This window comes from Poecilia latipinna, unplaced genomic scaffold (assembly GCF_001443285.1).
Source record: "Poecilia latipinna isolate Pla-1442-1.1 unplaced genomic scaffold, P_latipinna-1.0 Scaffold541, whole genome shotgun sequence".
Classification (NCBI taxonomy): domain Eukaryota; kingdom Metazoa; phylum Chordata; class Actinopteri; order Cyprinodontiformes; family Poeciliidae; genus Poecilia; species Poecilia latipinna.
In genome coordinates, this window is record NW_015113157.1 from 58,616 (window position 1) to 72,190 (window position 13,575).

The 13,575-nt window shown below is 44.3% G+C and overlaps 2 protein-coding genes across 7 annotated transcripts in view; one reads left to right on the forward strand and one right to left on the reverse strand.

Annotated features, from left to right (window-relative positions):
• The window catches only part of LOC106952817 (protein TANC1-like), a 42,651-nt gene extending 37,179 nt beyond the window's left edge, over positions 1–5,472 (forward strand). For all 3 annotated transcript variants that reach the window (XM_015041181.1, XM_015041182.1, XM_015041183.1), the window contains 6 exons: positions 94–226; positions 751–780; positions 861–952; positions 1,040–1,186; positions 3,064–3,164; positions 3,296–5,472. In XM_015041181.1, coding sequence (XP_014896667.1) covers positions 94–226; positions 751–780; positions 861–952; positions 1,040–1,186; positions 3,064–3,164; positions 3,296–4,658 — 1,866 coding nt within the window. In that variant the 3' untranslated portion in view covers positions 4,659–5,472. The remainder of the gene's footprint in view (positions 1–93; positions 227–750; positions 781–860; positions 953–1,039; positions 1,187–3,063; positions 3,165–3,295) is intronic.
• A 381-nt stretch (positions 5,473–5,853) lies between these two features.
• Positions 5,854–13,575, reverse strand: part of wdsub1 (WD repeat, sterile alpha motif and U-box domain containing 1) — a 13,511-nt gene continuing 5,789 nt past the window's right edge. For 3 of the 4 annotated variants that reach the window (XM_015041186.1, XM_015041187.1, XM_015041184.1), the window contains exons 2-12: positions 13,051–13,454; positions 12,410–12,597; positions 11,917–12,003; positions 11,723–11,816; positions 11,210–11,243; positions 11,086–11,126; positions 9,674–9,774; positions 9,522–9,539; positions 8,915–9,094; positions 7,487–7,621; positions 5,854–6,860 (exon numbers count right to left, since the gene is read on the reverse strand). In XM_015041186.1, the coding sequence (XP_014896672.1) occupies positions 6,709–6,860; positions 7,487–7,621; positions 8,915–9,094; positions 9,522–9,539; positions 9,674–9,774; positions 11,086–11,126; positions 11,210–11,243; positions 11,723–11,816; positions 11,917–12,003; positions 12,410–12,597; positions 13,051–13,448 (1,428 nt within the window). In that variant the 5' untranslated portion in view covers positions 13,449–13,454 and the 3' untranslated portion in view covers positions 5,854–6,708. Of the gene's footprint in view, positions 6,861–7,486; positions 7,622–8,914; positions 9,095–9,521; positions 9,540–9,673; positions 9,775–11,085; positions 11,127–11,209; positions 11,244–11,722; positions 11,817–11,916; positions 12,004–12,409; positions 12,598–13,050; positions 13,503–13,575 lie in introns of all 4 variants that reach the window. The other variant, XM_015041185.1, reaches the window with a different exon arrangement.

A 13,575-nucleotide genomic window follows, 5' to 3' on the forward strand; every position in this document is an offset into this window, starting at 1 on the left:
GGGTTTGCGACTGCAGTGGAGAGGGCAGGGGGCAATCAACCAGATGACTTGAGGTATCGAAGACACTCTGTTGGAGTGTGAATCTGTTTTCAGGTGCACAGCCTGGTGGAGCACGGAGCGGTGCTGGAAGGGTCAGACAACGGCGGTACCAGAGGTTCGGATCGACCGGCGGGCTGCCAGAACCCGGCTCTGGTTGCTTCACTGCTTAAGAAAGGATCCAAAACAAGTAAAAAACACAACGAGTAGCAGAACACACCAGCAGTGAATCCTGCATGCAGGAATTTTAGTATTAGAACAGAATAGAGACTGTACTGTCATTGGCAAGTGGACAACAAGGTTTAAAGTGCCATCAGCCAGTGCAACATGCACTCAGAAAAAGCTCAAATCTGCTAAAAAGACAGGCAGACGTAAATCCATACAGTACATGTACAGGGATATGCTATGATCCATAATTAAGGAGCTTAAGACAAGCTCCTATATTGTGCTAAAAAGTGATTTGTAAGTTAGTTTTGTCTTATTTCAAGTGTATTCAAGACATTCGCACTGGAAACTAGACCAAAATACTTGGTATGATTGTGTGTCGTAGTTTCTGTCATACCCTGATCAATAGATGATTTAGATTTGATTTCCTTTAGCATCGCTGTGCAGCTCATTGCTACGTTTTCATCTCATCTACTCGAAATTCCTTCTTGCCTTTTTTTTTTTTTTTTTTTTTCGATCCTCCTTCGCTCTCCATCGCAAACGACGAAGGCTACAAAACCGCTCCCCACGATCGATCAGGTACGTGATTTATCAAACGCAAAAGCGACGCGGCGAGCCGGATCGCGTGAAGATAAACGTTTGTACGCCTCCACCGTCAGGTCACGCTACGTGGGCCATGGCTTCCTCCAAACCCGACATTCTCCTCATCCTGCTGCAGAAGCTGATGGAGGAAGGAAACATACTGTACAAGGTAACTTTCATCCAGGGGTTTGTTGTGAAGAATCTCTGGAATAAAAGAGCTCCAAGCCTGATCCTGGCGTCCCTTTGTGTTCCTCAGAAGGGGCGCATGAAGGAAGCCGGCCAGCGCTACCAGTACGCTCTGAGGAAGCTCCCTCGCGAGGGCCAGGGAGACGAGCTGAAAGGACTCAAAGACCTACGAGTCTCCCTCTATCTGAACCTCTCGCGCTGCCGCAGAAAAACCAACGTGAGGCCCTAAAAAAGCCGTATCACTCATGCACTATTTAACACCAGCAGGTTTATTAGATGCTGAGGGAAGGGAAAAGAAGGACGGGCTGACCAGTGCAGGGGGACGCTTTCCCTCGGATGTATAATTTATCTCTCCAAACATTAAAAAGCTACTAGTGCGGGCACCCTGCAGAAATATTGCTCCTTTTCAGACCTAATTCGACGTCTCCCTGGTACGATAAACAGAGAGAAAGACCCGGAAGCAGGTGGAAGCATAATGTGCGGGCTGTTAGCGCGGAGACGGATGTGCGTGGCCTGCGGCCAGGTTTCGAAACCACCCTGGTGATGACAGACGTCCTAACAGACTGTGTAAAAATGCCATCCTTAGGGTCACTGCGGCCGATGAATAATGGAGCAAATAATGTGATGTGATAAGGTCACTCTCTCCGACCGGCGGGAGGAAGCGCTCTCCCTTTCTGTGCGTTTCGACAGGGCGCCGGCTGGATCCTCGCCGTTGTAACTCAAATGTTTTTGAGAGCCAACGAGGGAGAGTGTACATGATACCGCCATTAAACATTCATCAGCGATTATCAGAATTCAGCGCCGCCGTTTCGACCTCTTTTCCAAGGACAAATTCACATTGTGTCGGCGTCATTAAATATTCACCTGGGAGTGATGAGAGGAGCGGAGAAAACCTGCAGGAAAACAAGCAGCAGCTCTCAGCCTGTTTCGCTCGCTTCTACTTCTCGTCAATAAAAATGATTGAGGCTTGAGCGTGGCGTCAGACTGTGTTGTGAAAACGTATTCGCGGCGTTACAGGTCTATTTTTTTTTTCTTCAGCTAATAACCCGAGTTAATACAAAATGTGGGTGCGCCCCTTGTTAAAACATAAATTAATGGCAATTAACCACATTTTAATCAGGTCTGATCACTGCCATTAAATCTAACCAGATAAAAGATGTCAAAAAGCAACACATCTAAAGAAACCTTTGGTCACTTTCAGTCTGTAGAAGGTACTAAGCTGCTCCAGAGATCTACATCAAAAGGCCTCACTTGACTCGATCCAGGTCAGAGTTCACGATTAAGCAATAAGAAAGAGACTGGACAAAGATGGCATCCATGAGGGAGAAAGGAAAACAAAAGACCTGTCAATAAACAGACATTTAGTAAAATATTCTGAACAAACGTAGGACTTTTTGGAAGGCGTACAAGAGCTGGCATAAAACTAACATTTCAGAAAAAAGGACATCGCATCCACAACCAAACACAATGGTGGCAGTGTGATGCTTCAAGATATGAACAACATACCATAATTAAAGCTGCAGTACGCAACGCTTACAAAAATAATTCCCCCCAGTGCTTCTATTGCCGTCTGAAAAACACTACTCTCTCGGTCAAAACCAACCAATCAGAGCCAGGAGGAAGATCTTGGTGCTGTCAGTCATGCTTGTGTACATGCTGCTAAATGTGTTAATGGTGGAAAAATAATTTACCGTTACAGGAAAAACTATTTATTCACCATTATCTGTGGCCATGGTAACTCCTCCTGGCCCTGATTGGTTGCTTCTGACCAAGCGGTTTATTTCTGCAGAGAGCAATAGGATCACAAGGAAGAGGCAGGTGAACTTGATTGTTTTTTTCATGGATTATCTGTCTCATACTAAACTGTCACCTGGAGATAGTTTAAACAAATATGTAAAGAAAAAAAAATCAAAGATTTTAGAGTGGCCTAGTCAAAGTGGGCACTTAAATCTAAATGATATGCCACTGCAAGGCAGTTTGTACTTGAAAACAAATCCAGATCCCAGGCTTACTTTTGTCTGATACGACAACTTGTTTTTACGATGCATTTTCACAGCAGTGTAGCTAAAACGATGGTTCTTTGTGACAACGCAGGATTTTGGCATCGCAGAGGAGTTTGCGACTAAAGCTCTGGAACTGAAACCCCGGTCTTATGAGGCTTATTACGCCCGAGCACGGGCCAAGAGGAGCAGCAGGTAAATCATACTGCGTTTATGTTTATTGTTATGTGAAATTAGAGCAATTCATGTGAAAATCCTCTGTGGCTCTGTAAAGTATTTTTTTTTGCTTCAAAAAGCCCCTCTTGGCTTCCCCCTGTCCTCTCCAGGCAGTTTGCTGCAGCGCTGGCAGACCTCCACGAAGCAGCACGACTCTGCCCGTCCAACCGGGAGATCCGCCGCCTGCTGGTGCGAGTAGAGGAGGAATGCAAACATCATCAGAAGCTAGTCGGCAACAACGCGGCGCCAGGTTACAACAGGGACCCCCACGCCCACCATCACCAACCCACAGAGGAGGAAGCAGACGTCTATTCACAGGGAAGCCTGGAGAGGCCGATCCCGGCGGAGCAGCTCGATCCGGAGAGGGAGGAGGACCGGGAGGAAGGGGACGAGGTGGGTCTCCACTGTGGGAAGAGTCCGGAGTTCTGGCCTCTGAATCCGTACGGTCCTAACCGGACGCTCCCCGGAGGCGTGACGTTTGGTTTGCCCGATCAGTCCCCGTGCTTCCCTCCCGACGACTTCGTTCAGAACCAGCTGTTTGCGGACGCGTCTGAGCCCGGCCACGGCATGAGCAGACAGACGCAGAGTCAGAGCGCCAGGACTCATCACAATTGCCACTCTCTGCAGTCGGGCAGCAGAGGCGCGGTCAGGCCCATGTCTCTCTGCGGCCCGTCTAGCCCCCTACCAGGCAGGCACATCTCCACCTCCCTGAGGCCAGCGCCTCCAGGCGGGATAGACATCTGCTCCGGGTCAGCCAGCGAACACTCGCGACACAGTCCCACCGAGCATTACCACCCGCTGTCCCCCAACAGCTCTTCCCCTCCCGGGCCCCTCCACATGTTCCAGCCGCGTTCCTCCAGCTTCTCCAGAGGCTCCGACAGACTGTCCGCCCACTCCGGCCCGCTGGACAGCCTCGCTCTGGCTTTGGGGTCCGGATTGGACTGCAGGAGGGATGGCGGTGGAGGAGGCGGGGGGACGGCGGGCTCGAGGGGCTCCAGCTCCAGCCAGGCCTCCAGCGGGAACCTGTCGGACGGCGGAGGCAGGCAGCCGGGGCCGGACCTGGCCCCGTGTCCTATCAAGAGCAGCGGTAGCTTCAAGGCCAAGCCCGAGCTAAAGCCCCGGCCCTTCATGGGGGTCATGGACAAGGCGGTGCGCGTCCAGAGCCAGCAGAGCTCCAGCATGAGCCGACAGGGCCCGGGAGGAGCGGAGAGCTTCAGCATGTCCGTCATGGAGTTCCAGGGCCTGAGCAACGAGTTCAAACGCGCCTCCTTCCAGGAGCAGCTCTCCAGCAGCCAGCTGCAGGTCCGGGAGTTCGGAGAGAGAACCAACCAGCGAGACAGCAGAGGCGCCGCGTCCTCCCAGCTACTCTTCCCCGAGGGCCGGCACAGACAGACGAGCCTCACGAGGGACAACCCGGCACTGCACATGGCTCCCATCAAACCCAAACGCTCGTTTATAGAGTCCAACGTCTGAGGGGAGTTCGTCAGAGCGCAGACGTGCTCGTGTCGCCGCATAAGGTAGCAAGGAGACTGATCTGAGAGCAGCTCCCATCCCTGAGCCTGTTTTTGTAGATTTCTGCTGCTGCACTGCATATACAATCTAGAACCAGAACCAGAACTCATGCTACGATGCTTTTGCTTACACGCATACAACCACACTAGTGTATTCATGGAAACCAGACATACCTTAAGTAGAGATTTAAAACAAGAGAATGGAGTATGTTGTGTCAACTTTTAGCAAATTATACGAAGTAAATAAGCCAGAGGAAGCTTTGTGCACGAATAGATGAAAACCTCACGCCGTTAGCTACAGGTTATGACCATTTCTATTGTCAGGTGTCTTTTAAAAAACATCTATATTTGTACGGTGTACACGACCTTTGCAGATAATATATTTCCTTGTTAGGTGATTTATCTGTCAGCGTTGCAGGCTTCAGCAGAGATTACTTTTCTCTTCCTTGGTACATTTGATAAGATATGGCACTGTAAATGACATTGTTGGAAACCTCTTGTCATAACTGGACATTACTGCATCGATATTCACAGTATACAGTATGTTATTTATTTTTGCATAGCAGAGAACATATTTAGATCGAGTGTTCATGAGCTTAAAAGGACGCAAAGAGAGAAATCACAGAATGTAGGACAGATAAACCTTAAGAGACTTATTACATTGCATTATGTCCATAGTTGTCATATACCCTTTGCAGAGTTATACTATGATATACACAGTGTTGCCACATTATAACTGTGGTATAATAAAAAAACATATATATATTAACGAAGGACTGTATTTCTATATCTGCTTCTTTCACAGTAAAATCGAAAAACATGCATGAGTGGAAAAAACTGTTGTCCATCTTCACATTAAAGTGAAATGACACCGACTGCTTTAATTAAACTTTATACATTGCCGCATATAAATGTCACACGGTTTTAATGAATGTAAGTGATTTATTACCAGTTGGGTGTTGACAGATGTGCCTGAGAAGTAAAAGCTTGAGCTGTTTTGGCCCGGTGTTGTCGCTGCTCGCATGTGGTGCCAAGAAACGACAACGCAACAACAGATTCTGTTCCGAAATGAACAAATATTGTAAACTAAAAGCATAACATTTTCTGCAAAAAAAAAAAAAAAAATAAATAAATAATAATTTCTTACCAGATTTAAAAAAAAAAATACTATACATCTATTAGGCAAAAAAATATTTTTTATGCATCTTTATTAAGGGTACCAATAAATTTGGCACTGTAACTTTAATCATCCTCTTTACAGATTTTAAGTGCAAGTCAACATAAGAGGCCAGAGATGTTTCAAAATATGCACCAAGTGGTGATCAGCGGTATTTCATGTAAAGGTCTCATTTCTGGAAATTAACATATTTGTCTTTAAGGCAGAGTTTCTAGAAATAAACAACAGAAAGAGTCTAGGCGAAGAATAACATCACCGTGTTCACAGATTCTCACAGCTCAGGTTGATTCATATTAAGACTTCAGGAAGTATTCATAATGCCGACACGTCCCATTATAAGGTGGGAAGGTGGCAACAGATGTTGTTCAGTTTGACCAACTTTGACCTTCTGACTCTCCAGAACACATTCTAGTACTTCATGACCCAACATCATCATGTCACCCTCCTCTAATTTGTTCTGACATAATTGTGAACCCACTTATAAAGTAAATATAAACATAACTGTGGAACTTGAATAAAAATCAACTAATGAAAAGTTTTCTTTTTTTTTTGTGACTTTTTAAACTGATTTTTCCACATTTATTATATTTTTTTTTAGCAACACACTCTGTCAGCAGTGGTGACAAACAGATCTCAGTCTCTGCTGCGGTGCAGCTGCCGGCCTCCGATATGCAGGATGTTCGAGTCGGACAGATCTACACTCAATCTTCGTCCTTACCTAATCCAGCTTTGCTCCTCCGCAAAGAACCTCAGCGTGAGAATAAATCAGAAGCAGACGCATCTTGTTTGTATCGACTTCAGAAGGAAAGAAACACGCCGACCAGGTCGGAGGACGCTACTGGCTGGTCTTCCAGCGGCTGATGGCCATCTTCAGGGTGTGGTTGGGCGTGAGGAGTGTCGTCAGCAGGGGAAGGTTGGTCATTGGGCTGGAACGGTTCTTGGTGTGGATCCAGTTCTCGATTGCCTCCCTTTCGTACGAGTAGCCGTCTGTTGGAGCAGGAAGGGTCGGTGACAACAGGATTTAAGTGTCTTGTAATATGCGGCTTTTTGTAGTATATCAACACAAAGTGGTGCATTATTGTGAAGTCTTTTCGTTTTTTCTTTTTACGAATAAGAACCTGCAAAATTTTGCCCTTTTTCTCAAAATGGCTCAAAATAAATCAGATTCCGCTGCATCTCATCTGGCAGCTGGAAAGTGAACCTCCGTCCCAGTCTCTAGTCTTTTGCAGCCTCTCACCAGTTTTCCTTCAGGATGGAACTCTGTAATAGCTAAAGCTTTAAATATTGATTTATTTCCTATTTTGCGATGATGTTTGTTTGCTAATGTTCTCTAACAAACATCTCATACCGATACGTTACTCAGATTAATATTAAGGTGACTTCCGAAAGGCCATTGGAGGCAGTGCGTTGTTTTTTTTTTGCTTCTGAATAAAAATACAAACCTCACTTTTACAGTTTTTATTTATATACATGTAAAATAAATCATAAATGTACACTATTATTGCATCGATTTGTATTGGTCTCCTACATAAAATCCCAATAAAATGAATGTAGTTTTGTAGTAACAGCGAGGCTAAAATGTGAAAAATGTTGAAGCAGTGATGTTGACCTACCAGCTGCTATGACTGGCTCCCTCATGAGCTCTCTGGTGATCGGACACAGAAACTCATCAGGAACCCCCAAGGACATGGAACCACTTTTCAGCTCCTCTACTTTCCTCAGGAGTTTACTTCGCAGGCCGACGGACTCTAAACAAAACACACACACACACACACACACACACACACACACACACACACACACACACACAAAAAAGATGAAGAAATATGTCACAGCAGAAAATGTGCTCTTGACCCAACACTTCCATGCACAATAATGTGAGCGTCTTGAGCATTTGTCATTCCTGCGTTTATCAATTTGCACTCTTTGAATGGCAAATGCGAGCGTGGGTGAGAGTGAACGCCATGGGAGCACACCACGTCTGTCCAGTTTAAACAGCAAACAGGCAGAAAAGCCTCGAGAAGAAAAAGTACAGAAGAGATCGGACACGATTAACAGATGAACACAAAACATTTTTTGTTTTGTTTTGGTTTTACCTCCCTGACCAACTTACCGCTGCATTCTACCTTTTAGGAAGCAAAGCACGACTCGATTGATTCCCACCATTGGGGATGAAAAAAAGAAAACATGCCTGCTCCCTCGGTCTGTCTGCCGTAGCAGCAGATAAAACCCGAGGCCACTCGGCACTGTTCTCCAAGTTAGCTCTGCTAAGAAGGTGGGATTCATGCTGTGTTGCTAAAAACAGATCAATGTGAACACAAGCTGTCACAGCGCTGATGCTGTGTAAACTGAGCAGTGATTGACAGCGACTGTGGGATGGATATGACGACATTTCGTGGCGTTACAGCAAACGTTCGCTGAGAACGACGTGACGAATGATGCCTGAGCTGGTAGACTGAAATCAACAACACAACACTCAGACTTCAGCCTTTGCGGCATCGCTTCACGAACACACGGAAAGAGTAAGAGAGCTAAACTATGCTACGGTGAATAAATACAAAATAAACAGAATCCTAAACAAACACGGAAATAACCAGAAGGGGCTTAACGATATTAGGTGTAAAATCCACTTTATTACTTATGGAAAATTCTGCTTTGAGGATTGGGTTATGTAACCTACAAAGTGCACCAGATTAAAGCCAGAACTGACCAAGTCTTTAAAGCTGAGCGCTTTGGCGCTTCAGCCTAACATTATGTAATCTCGCCGAGTTAAAACCCCGCGAAAACACTCATTCCTTCACCCGCACTCTAATCCACTGCGCTGCCCCTTTATCCATGTGAATAATAGGTAAAAAAGAAATCCTAATCCCTGCACATTTCCTTGTCGATTCTTACAAGAGATCAGTGCTGTAAAACATTTATTTTTCTTCTATCTGAGACAAAAAAACAAAACAAAAAAAAGATGAGAACTACAAGAGAGGGAGGAAGTGAACAAGTGGTGGTGCTCTCACTGAGCAGAGTGTGACATTTGTCTTCCTCACCTATGCCCAGCTCTGACGCCAGCGTCTCCTTGGTGAGACTCAGCAGCTCTGTCCCATCTATGTTATTGGCCTTGAATTTGTCCACCAATCCCTGGAGTCCTTCCTCCACCAGCCACTCCGACACGTCCCCCTCCGACCAATCGGCGACCAGCAGCTTCGATCGGCCCGCCGCGGCTTTTCCTGAGAGGGCGAGTCAAGGCGAGAGGGGGAGGTCAGCTGCTGACGGCTGCAGCACAGATTTTTTTGTTAATCCCTCACCTTCACCGGGTGTCTCCACAGACTATTCTTTAAGACAGAGAAAAACGAAACCAAAACTGAAAGCAAGGGACCTGCAAAGCACTTTTAAAGCAACCTGAGACACTTGAGGCTGAGGTGTAATGAAGAGAGAGCACTCAAGCACACAACACCTGTGTCCCTCGCTGCCAGGGGGAGCTGGATTAAAATGAAAAAAGAAAAAAAGGCACTACTAGCATGACAGGCCAGTTTAATAAACCCAGATTTAACTAACAGGTTTTGATTTCACCCATTATCTTCTATTCTGAATAATCGCTAGGAGAGTAAACGCAGCAAAACCATGCTAATATTGAAGATAAAATGCAAAACTAACCAGGCGACGACTTCCCGCCTGTCCGCCGAACAGCATGTGAAGTAAAGGAGGGAAACGTAACATGAGATTACAGGACAATTTTTATTCCATGAATAAATTATATGTATGTTACTCTTAATGGTGTGACTTTTGAGCCTTTGCTCTCTCCTCACCTCTGCATCCGTCCTCCAGGCGACAGATGTTTACGGTTTTATCCATGGACCCGGTGGCGATCAGTGGTGAGGTTGGATGGAAGGCGCATGCTGTCACATACCTGCAGAGGGAGTCAGGTACATGAATGATACCCAAACTGTGCTCTACAGAAAGCTGGATATGGAAAGCTTGTCAAAAAGCAGCAGTTACCCCTTCTGTGGCCACTTCCTTTTCTAGCACACTTTTTCCTTCCACTCAATTTTCCACCTGTGACTTGTCACCTTCTTTAGAAATTACCTTTTGTGGCTCACCCTCCTTTTGGACAGCAGCCTTAGGCTTCTTATATAATATTCTAATTCAAATCAGATTTTTCTTTTACTTAATTCATTATTAGAAAATGTTCTATTAATTTACACTAATAATACCATATATTAAATCACCATGTGAAAGCTTTATTTTGTACTTACTTAGATTATTTGTTTTCTGATGATGTGAAACATCAAAACGCGACACAAACGAAAGATCAGAAGAAATCTGCAAAGGGGAAAATACTCTTACCCAACACACACCGATTTCCCTTCCATGACCTGAAAAGAAACGCTTAAATCAAATGCCACAGTGCCTTTCCAGACAGTCCAGGATCCACTGAGCTAAAAATCTAAACTTCAGCTGATTTAAAGAGGCAAAGGCAGAGTTAATGAGGGAGAGCTCTCTAAAACCTGAGCTGGATTGCTGAGAAATGCTGATCCACAAAAGCTCCTTGGCTTCACACAGAAGCCGAGAGGAGAGCTCCGCTAAACCTCCAATCAAGACTCTGTCTGAATTTAAATCTAAAGTCAAATGAGTTTCCGGGAAGCCTTTTTTTTTTTTTTTTTTTTTTTTTTTTTTAAATTTTTTTTTTTTTTTTTCCCCCTTCAGTTATCTTCCTGCTTCTATTTTAGATACTGATTTCTTTCTTTTTTTCTCTCCCCCAAAAGCACTTTCATTTGCCCCCACTGAAAGGAGCTCGATGCCTTTCAGACACAGGTGGCTGAATCGTTGTAAATGGCTTGTGTGATCATTCATCTGTGACTTATCTGTTAGTGTAGGGGGGGGAAGAGAGCGTGGTCCTACGCATTTAAAAATGGAAGGCAATGTTCGGAATCAGTGATGCATCATAATATATGTATGTATTTTTCAGTCTATTAAAATTTTAAGTTTCTTAAAGTATTGCTAGTTTTAAAAAAAAAAAGAGAGAAAAATAATCCAAATGAACCTGAAAACTTCTGTCAATCTGTTCTTTTCTGTTAATGCAGTATTACTAAAAAGGTAGAAATAATTAGTTTGCCATCTCATCACAGGTTTTTTTTTTTTTTTCTTTAACTAAACCCTAAAGATTAAAAGTGCTTATAATGACCAAAATTTTACAAGATTAAAATAAATAAATATATACCTGTCGTGGTGGTTCAGTGTGTGAAGCGGAACGGCATTATTCTAAGAAAAAAAGTGCGGAACATGGAATCAGGGCTAGAAAGCGAACATCTGTCAGAGCGACGATGTAAGCAAGAGAAACTCACCGCATCATAGACCTTGACGCTTTTGTCCACTGAGCTGCAAGACGTAAAAATGAAAAATCAGTTCAGTTCCAAGACATGAATTCAAACCCAGGTTCTCCATGTTGAGGGGGGGGAACTGATCATTTGTCTCCCTCTAGTGGTTTTAAAGAAACACTGCAATTATAAATATGCAGAAGGTGGCCTACTTACTGTGCATGTTCAAGTAAACAGTCTACATAAATCTATAGCTCGATCATAAATAGATCAAGCCTGACCTATTAAACATCAGACAGTGATTTAAAATTACATTAAGCATATGGCAACAGAGTTTCTCGTGAGAATGAGGATGGTTAGAGCTTCACTAGCAAAAGGAACCGAGTGGCGGTCTCTGTGTAGAGCACTTGCACACAGTTTTACAATCTACAGCTACACATTATTTTAGAAGCATAAAGGATACTTGGTGAAGATTAAAAAAAAAGAGAGAATGAAAGAACGAGACCCTCTTCTTATTTCTTCTTCAAGCTAAGATCTTACCCAGACACAAGCAGCTGCCCATCAGAGGAGTACGCGCAGCAGAAGACCGGAGCCGTCTGGCCGGTTAGCGTGTGTAGGAGCACCATGTCAAAGCCTGCAAGGTAAAGCAACAGGTCTGGTTCTGCACAGGTTTAAATATCACCAATAAAGTGAAGAAAATGAATTCCAGTGGGTGGACCTAAATACATTTGTACCTCCAGAGGTGAACTTGTTAATAACCCAGATCTTCAGGTGACAGTCTTGTCCGCAAGATGCCAAACGAAACTGTACAACTTGGTTGGCTAAAAAAAAAAAAAAAAAAAAAAAAAAAAATTAATTCAAAGACCGTTCTTAGAGAACCTCTAAAAACATTGCCTTTATACACTGCTCAAAAAAATAAAGGGAACACTCAAATAACACATCCTAGATCTGAATGAATGAAATATTCTCATTGAATACTTTGTTCTGTACAAAGTTGAATGTACTGACAACAAAATCACACAAAAATCATCAATGGAAATCAAATTTATTAACCAATGGAGGCCTGGATTTGGAGCCACACACAAAATTAAAGTGAAATGTTCCCTTTATTTTTTTGAGCAGCATATTTCCACTAATCTCTTAATTTCTGTGAGGTGATTTTAAAAGAAGCCCTATTTATAGAAGTGGGCTATGCGCTTTATATAAATCCACAACTGGATTTCTCACAGCTGAGGATGCTGGGAGCGAAGCTGCAGCAGGACACCCCCAGGTCGTGGGCATCCTTCTTTGCGAGGAGTTGGTTCAAGTGCAGATCCCACAGACGCAGATCTCCATAGGTGGAGCCCGTCATGAACATCTGACTGCAAGGGCTGAAGGAACAAGCTACCATTGTTGTGTCTCTCACTCCTCCAGTCCTTTATAAAATATATTAAAAAAAAAAGAAAACAAACAACAACAACAGCTGAACGAACAGTTTGCTTTTCATCACTGTTCAGAGTCAGACGGATCTGGTGCCGACAACAAGAGCAAATATTGTCACAGCACTGCTCCATGTGGTGCAGGGAGAGCTGTTTGCGCTGACATTGTGGTTGATTTTATGATTATATTTTATTATTATGCTGTATATGAATATAAACAGAATAGCTGTGGATTTAACTAAAGTATGCAAAAGCAGCTCTTAGTCTAAACAAATTCTTTCTTCTGACTATAAAATTTGCTGAAAACATTCATTTTTCACTGGAAAACAGATAAAATAGTATCTGTATTTTTGCATCACTGACAATAAAAACAAATTTGCTTTCATGTTACCGAGTAATTGAACAACAATTTTTTTTTTAGCTCCCAGGAAACTCAAAGCTTCACTTTACCTGGACAGCCTCTTGGAGTGGAAATCCCAGAGAGCCAAAGTGCCGTCAGACGCACCCGACACCAGGTGGGCGGCGTTGGGAGACAGCGCACAGATCCGAACGGGGCTGCGGCCGGGATGCTCCAGGACGGCCTCGATGTCCCCCGTGACCGTGGACCACACCACCACGGTCGCATCTGTGGAGCAGGAGACGAGGAGCTGGCCGCAGGGGCTGAAGCAACAGCAGTGGACGCTGTAGCCGTGTCCCTTCAGGGGTGAGAAAGGCAGCTCGGAGAAGTCTTCAGCATTGTATATCCTGAGGGTTTTGTCCCCGGAGCAGGTGGCCAACAGTTTGGCGGAGAAGGCGCACCAGTTGATGTCGTCTTGGTGGTCTCGCAGGGTGCAGACTACAGACGCCATCCGACGCTAAAGAGTGGAGGACATCGGACCAAGAACCAGATCCAGAAATGAGACCTTGAATAAGTTAAGTAGAGAATTTAACAAAGAAATCTCCACAAAATCATCCGTTTTTATATATATATATATA